General features: G+C 34.1%; 1 protein-coding gene across 7 annotated transcripts in view; it reads left to right on the top strand.

Moving 5' to 3' along the window:
- The window catches only part of LOC145293822 (uncharacterized), a 564,435-nt gene extending 553,350 nt beyond the window's left edge, over positions 1 to 11,085 (top strand). For all 7 annotated transcript variants that reach the window (XR_013869774.1, XM_080140462.1, XM_080140456.1 and 4 more), the window contains one exon: positions 7,763 to 11,085. Coding sequence is in view for 6 of the 7 variants with exons in the window: in XM_080140462.1 (XP_079996588.1) it covers positions 7,763 to 7,840 (78 nt within the window). In the remaining variant the exon portion in view is untranslated. The remainder of the gene's footprint in view (positions 1 to 7,762) is intronic.
- The last annotated feature ends 5,678 nt before the right edge of the window (positions 11,086 to 16,763 follow it).

Raw genomic sequence — 16,763 nt, 5'->3', positions numbered from 1 at the left:
GTCTTCCCTTTTTTAGTGACCGTCACCCAACCTGCTTGAGCTTCTGGGAGACTTGTGGCCGGAGCAGGAGCGGAGGCTTGGGCCGCGGTTTGGACTGGTACGGCGTCTTTGCCCGTTGTCTTAGGTGGGTTCTTGCTCTTTTTGGGGCAGTCTTTTGCCATGTGCCCCTGTAATTGACATTGCTAGCAGTGGGGCTTTCTTCCTTCCACTATCAGTGAAAGCGTCCAGTCCCCAAATTTCAAGGTCGCCGGGATTCCATAAAAGCCGGCCTTGTCCAGAACCATCTGAATCTTGTAGTCCCCGGTCATGATGTTCCTTTGACCGCGAACTGGTGTTACCTCCTCGATGTCCCCGTACTGACTGAGGATGGCACCCAGCTGATTGGCCTCCATGTAACAGGGGATGTTCAAGGCAGAAACATTTGCCCTTCTCTTATTCAGGTACACCGGCCGAAGCTTAATGTTCCTGCTCTGGTGGATGGTCCTGAACAGTTTGTCAGCATCCTCGGGGGTGGGAAGCAGAACATCCCATTGTACGTAACTTCTTCTGCAGACATAACTGGCTGGGATGTTCTGCTCCAATAGAAGTTTCACCATTGTGTCCTTGTTGACACCCGTCAGACCCCTCGTCTTTGTGTCTGACGTGATGAAGGAGAGGACTCTCTTCTCCAAGCCTTCGACCTGCCCTGGGAGAGGTTGGATGATGTTTCCCTCCATGTACTGTTTATATTTGGAGTCGAAGAGCTTCTTGTAGTCCTCTGGCTTCATCTTGTTCTGCTGCTCTTTGGGGTCCCATGCTGATCCTCCGTCCCGTTGGGTATCTACTGGTCCAGGGACAGAAGTCGTAGGAGAGGCCGTTAGCTGCTCAGTGGACGTTGTTGGGCTTGCAGGCTTAGGCGTTTGACCATTATCAGTCAGAGTTGGCCAGTCCGCATTTGTTATCACGTGCTGGCTTTCTCTGCTTTCCGAGTCGTTCCCCTTTTTCTTCTTCTTCTGCTGGGTGGCATTCTCTTTCGGGGTTGGAGGTGCCTCCCCTCCTGGAGATGTGTTCCCAGCCGCGGCTTTTGCAGACGCAGAGGTGGGGGGGGGGTGACACTACTACCAGCTTGCGTTTGTTGGAACTGGTTGATGCGTTTACCTCCACTCTGGTTTCCTTCTTCCCGTCATTGCCCTCTTGGGGAGTGTTGAAGGGCGGGTTCTTGGTCTGCTCCTCAAAAATCGTTTTTAGAGAGGCTAAGGTAGCATTGACCAGCTCCTCTGTTTTTTCCGCCACGCTGTTCTCCTCCGTCTCTTCAGCTGGGGGGAGGAGTTGCCCTTTTGGGGAGTGGGGGATACAAGTCCCGTAGTTCCGTCCGCGTGTTGGGAGATTTGGGATGCTGTAGGTGCAGCTTCCGTTGCATTGTCCCCTATAGGCTTTTCAGCAGCTGCGTTTTTCGCCAGGTTGCCCTCGTGGGGAGTAGTTGTAGGTGGTTTTCTAGGGGTCGCCGCGGGCTGCGGCCCTACCTTGCTTTCTGGCTCTGTCTTGCCGGGAGATGCACTGGCTCCCTCACATCGGGAGTCCTCTGCGGGGGTGATGTTGCGCATTTGGGGTGACGCAATTAAGAGAGAGAGGGGATAGACATCTCTGCCCACAGAGGGGAGTAGAAACGAAGCACCCGCCCTACCCCCACGTCATCCTACCCACTAACTACCCAACAGAAGCGAGAAAGAGGACCCTGTCTGCTCGATCCAACGGGAGAGCAGCGAAAATAGACTAAGTTTGGCCTTGCAGGTCAGAGTGCTGCTCAGGCAATTAAGTGGTGAGAAAGTAGACCATCACCTGTCTCTAGAGGGAAGAGACCGGAACGAAGAAGAACATGCAAAAAAGGAAAAAATCAAAAAAGAAGGTCTCAACTACCAGCACTAGTGGTGTTGGTCCCGAGATTCCAGTCTCCCAAACAAGGGATCGGTTTTCGAGTCCAAGCTCCCACAAATGTGGAGTCGGTCCTTTAGGTCCTGACTCCCCAAAGGAGGGGGTCGGTCCTTGCTAACAAAAGTTAGTATGTGATAACACCTTAACCTAGCCCAAGAGCCCGGTGGTGGATCTCTTCCAAGAGCAGAAGTTTCGTATGCTGAGAGAACAGATACTACACTTTGATCTTATTTATATATTTTATTGTTTTCGAAAAAATTGGATAATACAATAAAGTACAAAACCAAAGAATCTAAAACAACAAAATTAGGCACAAGGCCCTATAAGAAATTGGGGAGGGGAAGGGTGCAGGGTCTTTGTAACGTTATTCCAATGGATTTGCTAGATTGGAGCGAATACTGGCAACTTTCACCATAATACCTCAACCACTCAGTGGAGTTAAACCTATTTGATCTCCCCATCGTTTTACCCCAAAAGATGAATAAATAAAGTAAATAAAAACTCGTTGTAGAGGTATTTTCATGTTTGTGTATGCAGTTTTTTTTTTGGGGGGGGGGGTATATGTGCACATGTGTATAAAAGTTCAAAAGTTCTTAACAAAATTATATACAGGTATGTACAACCAAGAGTTCGTGGTGGGAGGGGGAAACAGCTAAATAATGTAAGAATGTTCGTGAAGGTAGGGTTTTTTACCTTTGGAAAAAACAAATATAATGCCTACTGGGGTGTGTTAGTAAGTTGACCCGCCCTTCCCACATCTAATAGATCACCCGCTGTTTTCCGGGGAACCGAAAACAAGCAGATGATCCCTATATGGGAGTGGGGAAATGCTTACTGGGATCGGGGAGAAAATACTGAGGCGAGGGATAGGAATGGGAGGTGTCCTCCGAGTCTCCGGGGGAGGGTGCGGGATCAAAAACAAATCCAGGACCAAGTAACCGTCTTTACAGCTTAATTTTCTGCATAGCATTATCTTCTATTAAATAGTTGCATAATTTATATTTATCGATAAACTAAATTGAGACCAGATGTCATATTCCAAATATCACAGCTGAACTAAAAACATTATTATTTAGAAGGCCATCCTTATTTTCGATTGACGTTTGTTTCTCTAAAGATTGACATGCAAAGATTGGTCATTCTAAGATGAGTGACTACTTGGGATTACCAAATGACTTATGCAGATCACGAAAGTTAAGCAATACATAGTCTGGTCATTCTAGGATGGGTGACTACTTGAGATTACCAAATGACTTATGCAGATCACGAAAGTTAAGAAATACATAGTCAGGTCATTCTAGGATGGGTGACTACTTTATGCAGATCACAAAAGTTAAGCAATAAATAGTCTGGTCATTCTAGGATGGATGACTCCTTGGGATTACCAAATGCTTTATACAGATCATAAAAGTTAAGCAATAAATAATCTGGTCATTTTAGCATGGGTGACTACTTGGGATTACCAAATGACTTATGCAGATCACAAAAGTTTAGCAATACATAGTATGGTCATTCTAGGATGGGTGACTACTTGGATTACCAAATGATTTATGAAGATCACCAAAGTTAAGCAATATGTAGTCTGGTCATTTTAGCATGGGTGACAATTTGGGATTACCAAATGACTTATGCAGATCACAAAAGTTAAGCTATAGTCTGGTCATTCTAGGATGGTTGACTACTTGGGATTACCAATTACCAAAAGTTAGTCTGGTCATTCTAGGAAAAGTTAAGCTATAGTCTGGTCATTCTAGGATGGGTGACTACTTGGGATTAACAAATGGTTTATGCAGATCACGACAGTTAAGCAATATGTAGTCTGGTCATTTAAGGATGGGTGACTACTTGGGATTACCAAATGATTTATGCAGCTCACGAAAGTTAAGCAATACATAGTCTGGTCATTCTAGGATGGGTGACTACTTGGGATTACCAAATGACTTATGCAGATCACGAAAGTTAAGCAATACATAGTCTGATCATTCTAGGATGGGTGACTACTTTGGATTACCAAATGATTTATGAAGATCACTAAAGTTAAGCAATATGTAGTCTGGTCATTCTAAGATGGGTGACTACTTGGGATTACCAAATGATTTATGCAGATCACGAAAGTTAAGCAATACATAGTCTGGTCATTTTAGCATGGGTGACTATTTGGGATTACCAAATGCTTTATGCAGATCACAAAAGTTAAGCAATACATAGTCTGGTCATTTTAGCGTGGGTGACTATTTGGGATTACCAAATGACTTATGCAGATCATGCAAGTTAAGCAATATGTAGTCTGGTCATTTTTGGATGGGTGACTACTTGGGATTACCAAATGACTTATGCAGATCACGAAAGTTAAGCAATACATAGTCTGGTCATTTTAGCATGGGTGACTATTTTGGATTACCAAATGCTTTATTCAGATCACAAAAGTTAAGCAATACATAGTCTGGTCATTCTAGGATGGGTGACTTCTTGGGATTACCAAATGACTTATGCAGATCACGAAAGTTAAGCAATACATAGTCTGATCATTCTAGGATGGGTGACTACTAGGGTTTACCAAATGACTTATGCAGATCACTAAAGTTAAGCAATACATAGTCTGGTCATTCTAGGATGGGTGACTACTTGGGATTACCAAATGCTTTATGCAGATCACTAAAGTGGAGCAATACATAGTCTGGTCATTATGAGATCGGTGACTACTTGGGAATACAAGATTCTTTATGTAGATCACCAAAATTAAGCAACAATGAAGTTGGTCATTCTAAGATGGGTGACTACTTGGGATTACCAAATGATTTATGCAGATCACTAATCACTAGATTGTTATAATATGTAAGTGACCTCCCTTGGATGTAGATTCATTGTTGAACACCATTAGAATAATATACAATCACTGTTATATTATGCAAGTGACCTCCCTTGGATGTAGCGTCGTTGTCAAATACCATTAGAATAATATACAAACATTGTTATAATATGTAAGTGACCTCCCTTGGATGTAGCTTCATTGTCAAACACCATTAAAATAATATACAATCATTGTTATAATATGCAAATGACCTCCCTTGGATGTAGCTTCAATGTTGAATATCTTTAGAGGAGAGGGGATTATGTGGGTTAAATCATGAAAAACGATTGTCGAAATTAGTCTCATATCCAAGAATTATGAAAAGTTATTAAATGCAAATTATTTGATTGGTGTGTTTATAATGAAATAAATAGCCCAGATATTGTCTGAAAGTCAGTATTTTAGTAAGAGTGGGTCGATTATGCGGATTAAATTAGTTACATATCCAAGAATTATGAAAAATGACTAAATGTGAGTTATTTGATTGGTGTGTTAGTAATGAAATAGACAGTATCAAAGTTGTTATTTTTGTAAGAGGAACGGGATTGTGTCGGTTAATGAGTAAGGCGATTATTTGGGTTACTTTATTGTAAATAATTCTCAAAATTAGTAACATATCCAAGAATTATGAAAAATGGTAAAATGTGAGTAACTTGATAGGTTACTAATGAAAAAAAAACAGCCATACAATGCCTGAAAGTTATTATTTTAGTAATAGGAGGTGGTGATAATGTGGATTAACTCTTGAAAAATTATTGTCGAAGTTAGTGACATATCTAAGAATTATGAAATATGAAGTTTTAGTTATTTGATTGGTGTGTTTATAATGAAATAAACAGCCCAGTTAATGTAGCAAATTTACGATTTTAGTAAGAATTGGGCGATTATATGTGCGCACTCATTAAATTTGATTGTCGAAATTCATAACATATCCAAGAATTATGAAAAATGATGAAATGTGAGGTATTTTATTGATGAGTTTGTAATGAAATAAACAGCCTAGAAATGTCTCAAAAGTATTATTTTAGTAAGAGGAGATGGATTATGTGATTGAACTCAGAAAAAATGATGATTAAAATTAGCAACATATCCAAAAATTATGAAAAATGATGAAATGTGAGTTATTTGATTGGTATATTCGTAATGAAGTAGACATACCAGACAATTTATGGAAGTTATTATTTTAGCAAGAGGTGGCGATTATTTGAGTTACTTCATTAAAAATGATCGTCGAAATTAGTAACATATCCAAGAATTATGAAAAATGATATATTGTGAGTTACTTTGTTGGTGGGTTTTTAATGAAATAACCAGCCATACCATATCTAAAAGTTATTATTTTAGTGATAGAATGGGGCGATAATGTGGATTCACTCATGAAAAATGATAGTCGAAATTAGTAACATACCATAGTCTATGTATCAAAGTTTTTATTTTAGTAAGAGTTGAGGCGATAATGTAAGTTAAATCATGTGACATGGTTGTTGAAATTAGTAACATATCCAAAAATTATAAAAAATGATGAAATGTGAGTTTTTTGGATGATGTGTTTGTAATGAAAAACCAGCCAAGACAATGTCTTAAAGTTATTATTTTAGATAGGCGAGCGATAATGTGGGTTAAATTGTCGAAATTTGTAACAATCCAAGAATTATGGGATTCAACGAGATACGTCAACATATATACTTACAGATTACCAGGAGTCACCCTGGATTCAATGAGATACATGCAAATGTATGCAAGCAGAATACATGGTCACCTGGGATGTAATGAGATAGATGCAAATATATACTAGCAGAATACTTGGCGTTGCCTTGGATTGAATTATATTGATTGAAATATATACTAACAGAATACCTTGCGTCGCCCAGGATTTAATGAGATTGATTGCCCGGGATTAAATGAAATAGGTGAGAATATATATTAGCAAAATTCCTGGCATCGCTTGGGATTTGATGAGATAAGTGTGTTGTATATTACCTGTCCTTGCATATACATGCTGTAAATTACCTACCCTAGGTAAGATACAATTAGTTCATATGTGTAATACCCGTCTTATGTAGGTAAAATATTCTTTTATTCGAAATAGCAAATGATACATAAACATACAAAATTCCTCTCTCATAAGAATAACAAATATATTACAAAACCAAATTCAATTTTTTCATTGTTTATACAGTCCCGAGCAACGCCAGGTAGCCCCGCTAGTTCAACAATAAATCCAATAATACAAACTTTGTTTTGTGCAAAATGAATATTTTAACAAAAGGAACTAGGAACAAATAACTTGTATATAGAGAGAATCATGCTTGTATCTTTATATATTCAAAAGAAGAGAGGAGATAAATATTCCCCTTGTTCCTATTAAGCAGTGTAGTAGTTCTAATTAAAATTATAATTAAATTATTAATTCTAATTAAAATTATAACTTTTAACAGAAAGCATATTACTACTTTGTTTAATCGTGAAAGCGCAGTTGGTGCTAACAAAGAAAACAAAAAAATAAACAGTATCACTAACCATGTCACAATTATTTTATAATCTAGTTTTAATTTTGTACTAATCTTGCAAAATGGATTAACTTTATTTTTTTACATAGAATAAAATATAAAAATAAACATTTGCATATTCTTAATTTGATATGAATAAAAATAATGTATACTCAGATCTGCATAGATTTTCTCATGTATCTAAATCCTACATAATTATAATCAATGTTATCTTTATATGGTTAGTTTCATTTTGGAAGGAATATATTCATCAGAACAAACACTTTAACAAACATGTCATCATCTTCACAGGGATCAATTAACAAAGAACGATAACTGAAAATAAAAATTTATTTTAATGACAATCTTGGTTGTGATATAAAGATTAATTAGCTTTTTTCACATTTTCTATTTAACCAAATCCTATTTCCATTTTCAGACTTTTTTTTTTATTGGTGGGGAGGGGGGTGCTTGTTATTTTGATGATTGAAAATATTATTTTATTTTTCAGGAAGGAATAGATTCTGTGGATGGTAACTCAGACTATTTTTCATATATGGATGTTTTAAAAGTTGGTCAATATTTCTGAGGAAAATACATCAAGAACGAACATTCACTGTTTACTGCTGTTCTAAACATTCAAAGCAACATGCAATGAGTCAAGTTGCAGGTGCATTTAATGCTCATTTCTTAAATATGCTCACCTTTTACCTGTCTCTTTTGAACAAATTTAATGTTTAGCATCTGTTTTTATAAATGCCACTATCTCCACAGGTCAATATGAACTACATCTGATCCAAAATTTTGGAAATCTATCCCATTTTTTTTTTTTAGATATTAGTTTGTTCATCTAGGTGATGTTCATATCCAATAAATTCAATATCAAAGCTTTATTCAGTTTAGTCTGCTCATATAAATACAATGACTGATGATAAACTTTTTTCAGTTAATTTCGATTTAAGCTTACTTTATCCAATTCTGTATCAGTAATGTCTCAATGCAATTTTCAGTTATATTTAAGAAAATAACAAATAAAAAAATAACCCTAAGAATTGATCTGATATAGCAAAAAAAATTCCTAAGAATTAAGAAGGTAGAAAATTAAAAATTACCCTAATGAATTAAGGTCATATAAAATTATAAACTACCCTAATAACTTTAGTGATACAAAATTAAAAATCAATGTGAAATATAACTAAAATTTGGCCTAAAAAATCTTAAGAAATAAAAATATATAAAAAAGAAATGAACCTAAGAAGTAAAAATATATGAAATAAGAAATGAACCTAAGAAAAAATATTAAATAACTAATGAATCTAATAACTAAAAATATATTAAATAAGAAATGAATCTCAGAAATAAAAATATACAAAATAAGAAATGGACCTAAGAAATAAAAACATTCAAAATACAAAAAAGACCTAAGAAATAAAAATCTATGAAATAAGAAATAATTCCAAGAAAAAACAGATTTTAGAGATAAAAATCTATAAAATAAGAAATAATTCAAAGAAAAAAACAGATTTAAGAGATAAAAATCTATGAAATAAGAAATAATCCTAAGAAAAAATATATAAAAAAATTCAAAAATAAAAATCCATAAAAAATAAATAAATAAAATAGGAAATGAATTAAATAAATAAAATAGGAAATGAATTAAAATAAAATTATATTAATAAGAAAGAAATGAACAAAAGTAATAAAATTATATATAAAAAGAAATAAACCTAAGAAATAAAATATATACAATAAAAAATAATCTCAAGAAATAAAAATATATAAAAAAGAAATGAACCTAAGAAACAAAAAGTAAATAAGAAATAAACACAATAAATAAATGAACAGTAAAAAAGAAATGAACTTATATATTAATTAAGAAATTAACCATAGAAATAAAAAATCTAAAAACAAATTATAACCTAAGAATAAAAATATATAAAATTAGAATTAATCATAAGAAAAAAAATTGTTAAATGACCTAAGAAATAAAAATAAAATATGAGAAATGAACCTAGGAAATTAAAATATACAAAATAAGAAATAAACATGAGAAATAAAAATAAAAACATTAAGAAATAAACGTAAGAAATTACAAAAATATATATACAAAGAATTGAACATAAAAATAAAAATATAGAACAAAAAAGAATTCAACATGAGAAATAAATATATATTAAAAATGAAATAAACCTATGAAATAAAAATATATGCAAATAAGAAATTAACCTAATAAATAAAATATATTTAGTAAGAATTGAACTTAAAAAATAAAACATATATAAAATTAGAAATGACAGATATAAATATATATTAAATTAGAAATAAACCTAAAAAAATAAATATATTAAATAAGAAATGAATCCAAGAAATATATTAAATGAGAAATGAACCTAAGAAATACAATATATTTTATTATTGATAATAAATAATAATATAATATTGAATTTTATAAAATAATAAATGAACCTAAAAAATAAAAAAAACGTGTAAAATAACAAATAAACATAAGGAATAAGAATATATAATATGAGAAATGAACCTTTAAAAAATATTTTAAATAAGAAAAAAACCTAAGAAATAAAAAATATATTGAATAAGTAATAAACAAATGAAATAAAAATATATGAAACCAGATATAAACCTAAGAAATAGAAACCTAAGTAATAAAATTATATTAATAAGAAATGAACCTAATAAATAAAATATATTAAATAAAAAATGAACCTAATAAATAAAATATATTAAATAAAAAATGAACCTAAGAAATAAAAATATATTAAATAAGAAATGAACCTAAGAAATAAAAATATATTAAATAAAAAATGAACCTAAGAAATAAAATATATTAAATAAGAAATTAACCTAAGAAATACAAATATATTAAATAAAAAATGAACCTAAGAAATAAAATATATTAAATAAAAAATGAACCTAAGAAATAAAATATATTAAATAAAAAATGAACCTAAGAAATAAAATATATTAAATAAGAAATTAACCTAAGAAATAAAAATATATTAAATAAAAAAAATGAACCTAAGAAATACAAATATATTAAATAAAAAATGAACCTACGAAATAGAAACTATATAAAGTAAAAATGAACCAAAGAAATAAAAAAATTTTAAATAAAAATTAATCAAAGAAATAAAAATATATTAAATAAAAAATGAACCTAAGAAATAGAAACTATATAAAATAAAAATGAACCAAAGAAATAAAAAAATTTAAATAAAAATGAATCAAAGAAATAGAAATATATTAAATAAAAAAATAACCTAAGAAATAAAAATATATTAAATAAAAAATGAACCTAAGAAATAAAAATATATTAAATAAGAAATTAACCTAAGAAATAAAATATATTAAATTAGAAATTAACCTAAGAAATATATAAAATAAGACATGAATCTTAGAAATAAAATGTTAACTATTACAAAAGAAATGAAAATATTTAAATTAAATGTTTTGAAATATTTTGATATGCCTTTTTTAGTTTTCTTATCAGAATCAATTTTTATAATACAATTTTTGAATGCAAGATATTGAAGAAGATACATGAATTTTCTTTTTTCTTTCATGATTAAACATTTGTCTAGTCACAAGTTCAATTTTGAACTATTTCTAAGAAGTACACAAACCAAAGTGTATGAATAGCTAATGACATTAGTTGCTTATTACTTCTGATGTTTACAATCTTTCAAAATCATTTTGTCAATTAAACATGGTAGAAATCAAACTCAAGTAAATATTTCTGCACTCTATTGAGTTAAAAATAATATATTTGAAATCATTTTTAAATTTGAAATAAAATATCTACAAAAATGCAGTCTATTATGTGTCATGCTGTTTTTTTTTTGTTTTTTTTTGCTGGTTTGTTCATGTTTGTGTAGGTATTACCATTAAATAAACAGTTAATTTTATCTGCATGCTAGAGAAAGGTGTTAGTTTGTAATGGGTGAAATATTTGTACAAATTCAAGTTTCTCTTAGTTAAATAGTCAACACAGCATTAAGTGGCCCTCTCTCAGATCCTATATGAGTCTCATTTTCCACTTTATGGTTTTCGTTATTCCTTACTTAACAAATAACTTAGATGTTTGTTTAATGGTATTACCTATACAAACACTGAGTGCCAATAAAAAAGCCACAAATTACATAGTATATATGGCTGGAAATAAATTCCAGTATATGAATGCAATATAATAAGTTTAGTTTTAAAAAGTAAAAACTCCTATCTTTACATCATCAATGCTCTGATCCCCATCTGGCATCAATTGAAATCGATGGCTCTCGTTTTGACAAGCTTCGGGATTGATCTGAAATGGAACATATATATCAAGTCTGTTGCGACGGTCGCTGGAAAAATGGTGGGATTCTTCTACCACTCCAGAAGGTATCTCACTGCTGATGCAATTCTCTATCTACATGAAAGCCAAATACGTTCAAGGCTGGAGTACTGCTGCCATATCTGGGCAGGAGCTGCTAAAAAACAGCCTATCCTGCCTTGACAGAATATAAAATAGACTTTGTGTCTTAGTGGGGAATGCCCTTTTCTCTTCCCTGAAACCTCTCTCCCACAGAAGAGACATTGTAAGCCTATCTTTGTTTTATTGTTATTTCCATGGCAAGTGCTCATCTGAGCTCCAATCTCTGGTCCCCCCTTGCCAATCTTTCATGAAAAACACCTTTCTAGCTGAAACCACTGTCAATAATTTTCCTCACTCTTTATCTGTGCCTAAATCAAAACGTAGATTCCATGAGCAGAGCTTCTTTCTTAGAAGTGCACGCCTGTGGAACTCTCTTCCGTTTGCCTGTTTCCCACCTGACTACAACTTGGATATCTTCAAGTCCAACATAAAACAATTCCTGATAAACCGCTCCCTTAAGTAAGACACTTTATCAAATCTCCATTACTAACGATTATTACGATACTATCCCATTGATTATTGTACACGCAATAACCCTTATCCCCAAGTGGCTTCTGGGCCTTGATAAGTGGTGACTACCATGTAAAAAAAAAAAAAAAAAGTAAAAACATTAGCATATGCTAATGTTTTTACTTTTTAAAACCGAACTTTCACTTAAGAACAATTATCAACCTGACACATTTTACACAAATTTTTCTCGCTTATCGAAAAGGAAGATTTTTAACTGAAAGCACTCATCTATGCTGGGCAATAATAAATTTTCTTGAAAAGGATTTCTGCCTCAACAGAAAAATGTTCAACAAAATGTTTAACTGGAAAATTATTTTACTAAAAACTATTAATATTAAACTATAAAAAGAAAGATACTAGAATTAAAAAGAAATAATATTTTATTTACACTCAATCAGATGTGCCTTATGCACTAATAAAAAAAATTTTTTTTTTAATTTTAAAGCCTTTTTGTAATACCTCGTTGCTTTGAACAGTTTTCAGTTTTGGGTCGAGAATTTAGGGCGATTTCTACCATTATCACAGCATGATCAGCATTTCTGAGTGGGCTGTGGGCATTCGTTGTACAATCATAGGGAACTGTGGTCAGAAATAGATCTAAAAGTGAGGCATGTCGATCTTGATAGTCTGGGAAACGTGTCGGAAATGTAACCATCTGTGATAGGGAATGAGATATAGAGCTATGTGTTGTTCTACCAGCTACGTCTGTGTAAGTAGAGACCCCAAGCCAGTTACTGTGGTGGACATTAAAGTCATCAAATACATGTACTTGTGTGCTAGTATCGAGGGAGAGTGCTATATCTATGCTGTCAGAGACTTTGTTTATTAGGGTGCAGTCTAGGATTGAGAGAGCGGTAGAGAAAATACAAGTAGCTAATATTATGTTGCATGATTAGTCTGAAGCAAATAAAGGCTTAGTCGTCTGATTCTAGTTTAGTTTCTCTAGTCAGGGGGAGGGTGTTATTTATATAGACTCCAAGTCCATGCATATGTCTGTTTGAGTCCTTGCAGCAGAGTGGGAGATAACCAGGCATATTAAAATGGTTAGAGGGAATGGAGGAGTGTAGGTTAGTTTCACTTAATGCTAAGATATTCGAGGTGTTTACTAGGAGAAATGATTCAATATCATCTAAGTTAGTTCTAAGCCTATGGATATTCGTAAATGCAAGCCTCAAAGGAGGAGGCTGGTTGTTGTTTTGTTTTTTTTTGGGGGGGGGAGTTTGTTCCTGGTTTAAACGTAATTTCTGATTGAACTGTCATTCGATTTTATTTAATTTAAAAGTTTTAGTTAGGGTGAGTGAGGGATGCTGGACAAGTGGTTGTGCAGAATATCAGACATGCAATGCAAGTAGACCATCAGCTGTCTTTGCCTACAGGATTGTGGTCTCAGGAAAGCCCACCGGGGATGAGTACAGGGTCCCTTTCCATGCGCAACATGGCACTACAAACATCCCGATATTGTACAGCTGTTGATGGAGCAGCTGCTCTAAGTGTTACCAAAGAGTTAGGGCCCCTGTAATATCAGTCAGAAACAGCAGCCAGGAACTGTCAACACAATACTCACAACCCATCAGACAAAAGTCAGCCCAGTCCAACTGTACCGGCATATATAGTACTGAAGCACCCCCAGTGTCCAGGTTAGGGGGATGGGATGTGGTGGGAGTTGAGAAAACAGCGTTCGTTACCCTAGTCAGGAAACAAGGTCGGCCACTGAGTGATTCTGTCGAGTCCGTGTGATAGCGCCTCTATGCCTGGCTAATAGGCAAAGAAGGAGTATGAAAGCCGGGCGATAGACAGAGCCTATCTCCTCCTTAAGCAGTTTAGGTTTGCCAACTGGTAATTTGTTTGAGTCACCAGCTCTAGGAAGGTTGTCGTCCAGGACTGAAGAGGCCTCCCTCCCCTAGGTTTAGCTTCAGAGTTTTCCTTCTCCTAGACTGATGACCTGGGAAGATCTACAGGTCCATCAGCACTGAGAAGATCTACAGGTCCATCAGCACTGGGTCCTAAACCAGGTATTTCTGTGACCTCGCATGGGTAGTTAATGTTAATTGGTTATTTAGTAGGTTATATATCTACTGGAAAGTTACACTCCTCGAAGTGATTAAAAAGGACATTGCTATGATTTCATTGTTAATGGAAGAGGGGATAGGTAAAAATTCATGCAGTGGAAGCAATTAAATTTGCAACAGGATGAGAGAGAGAGAAGTTAATGTAGTTTAATTTTATTTACGCAAGATTAGTATAACCTATTTTGTTTTTATTTTATAAATTGTATAATGTGTGTGTGTATGTGTTAATTTCGGTAGAAAGGGAGGAGGAAGGAACGAAAGAAAAGTGGAAAAAAAAATGAATAAATAAATATCAGTACGAATAGCGACCCTCTCATCCGCCTAAAAATCTAAGACAGATTCAACTCCAACCTTCCTTACACACAAGTTAGCAGTTTCCTCGCTCACCGTCCCTCTCTCTCTCTCTCTTTCTTCAATTTTACCAAGCAGTCAGTCTCACACTGTTAGAACTAAACACTAGTAGTAGTAATAGTTTTAGTGGACAGACAGATATTAAATATTATGTTATAGTAGTGTATATATATATATATATATATATATATATATATAGTTTTAAAAATAGTAAGCGGAAGTTTCTCGAAAACTCTTTCGGCTATCATCTCGTCAAGAGAAGATCGATAGCGTACAAAATAATATTGTGTCGAAAAATAAAGAGTTCTAATGGGGAACTTATTAAATGTGCCAAAAGTACAGGCACACTAAAATAAATTTATTAACGTTTAAAAACGATAAAAATATTGGCACGATTAAAATATTGGAAAAAATTACTTGAATGAAATCTAGTTTAGTTGCCTTAGCTCACCGATACAGTAACATTCTATGTTAAAAACTATGAAATCTTTAAAGCATAATACTGATATTTATATGTGCAAACCAGACAAAGGTGCAGGAGTGGTGATTTTGGACAAATCGGACTACGTTGAGAAAATGGCAGTTATTCTCAATTGGTTGGATTCAAATGCAGAGACGTCTTTTATGTGCTCATTTGATGTCTTTAGTCTCTTTACCAACATACCGTTGGATGAGACTATACGCATATGTACCGACGCGCTCTATGATGGTTGCCTGACTGCTCCACGGTTTTCTAAAGAGATTCTTATTGAACTCATTTTAATGTGCACTAAAACCGTGGAGTTTAGTTTTTGTGATATTATGTACTGTCAGGTTGACTGGGTTTCAATGGGGAATCCGTTGGCCCCAACTTTAGCGGATATTTTCATTGGGTACCATGAATCCGTTATGTTTAATTCTACAACTAAACCCACTGCATATTTCAGATATGTTGACGACACTTTTGCTATTTTTCCATCGCAAAGTGAAGCGTCGATATTTTTAATAGGTTGAATTCCTTACATGGGGCTCTTAAGTTCACTTTGGAAAGTGAGAAGGACAATTCGCTTCCTTTCTTGGATGTTCTTGTCGAACGCTCAAAGGGGGGCTTTCTCACTACAATTTATAGAAAGCCGACATTTACTGGCCTATATGTGAGCTGGTTGTCTTTTGTACCTAAATCACGTAAGGTCGGCCTAATTTATACTTTGGTACATAGAGCCCTCATGATTTGTTCGCCTAACAGATTAGACACCGAACTCGATAAGATCAGGGAAATATTCATCAATAATGGTTATCCTGTTGACCTTATTGATGACTGTATTTTCAAAAAGGTTGCGGATTTTAAATCCCCTAAAAAGTTTGGACCCTTGAAATGCCCGGTTTATTTAAAATTACCGTGGATTGGGGAAAAGAGTAAAAGACTTTCCAAACAGATTCGCAGAAGTATTTACGACTGCTTTAATTCTGTGTCCTTGCGTTTGGTATATACTACGAGACCTGTTTTTCGCAAGGATAGTTTGCCTTACATCCCAAACAGTAATATTGTATATCAATTTAAATGCCAGTGCGATGCTGGTTATGTTGGGCGAACATCCTTGCACCTTTTGACTCGTATAAACCAGCATGTTCCATCGAAGATCAGACAAGGCAGGATGGGGTCTGGTAGTCTCCCTCCTTCTGCAGCCTTGGACTCTGCTATTGGCCAGCATTTGGTTGACAACCCATGCTGTGCCAATAGATATGAAATAGATTGGTTCGAGGTGCTACATAGAGCGGCCTCCAAAAACCATATAAAGATTTTGGAGTCTGTCTCTATTACGGTGTGTCAACCTTCTTTGTGCCAGCAAAAGGAAACATCCAACGCATTGTTTCTCTTTGGGGAACTTTGAATCTTTTCTCCCGCTTTTTTTTTTCTTCTTCCCTCATTGTTTCAATATTTTAATCGTTTTTAAACGTTAATAAATTTATTTTAGTGTGCCTGTACTTTTGGCACATTTAATAAGTGCCTCATTAGAACTCTTTATTTTTCGACACAATATTATTTTGTACGCTATCGATTTTCTCCTGACGAGATGATAGCTGAAAGAGCTCTTGAGAAACTTCCGCTTACTATTTTAAAAACTATATATAAATTCTGTAACTCTAAACATTTATATATATATATATATATA

The sequence above is a fragment of the Euprymna scolopes genome, chromosome 15 (genome assembly GCF_053919585.1).
Source record: "Euprymna scolopes isolate OS-2025 chromosome 15, ASM5391958v1, whole genome shotgun sequence".
Classification (NCBI taxonomy): Eukaryota; Metazoa; Mollusca; class Cephalopoda; order Sepiida; family Sepiolidae; genus Euprymna; species Euprymna scolopes.
This window is presented reverse-complemented; position numbering and strand designations above follow the sequence as displayed.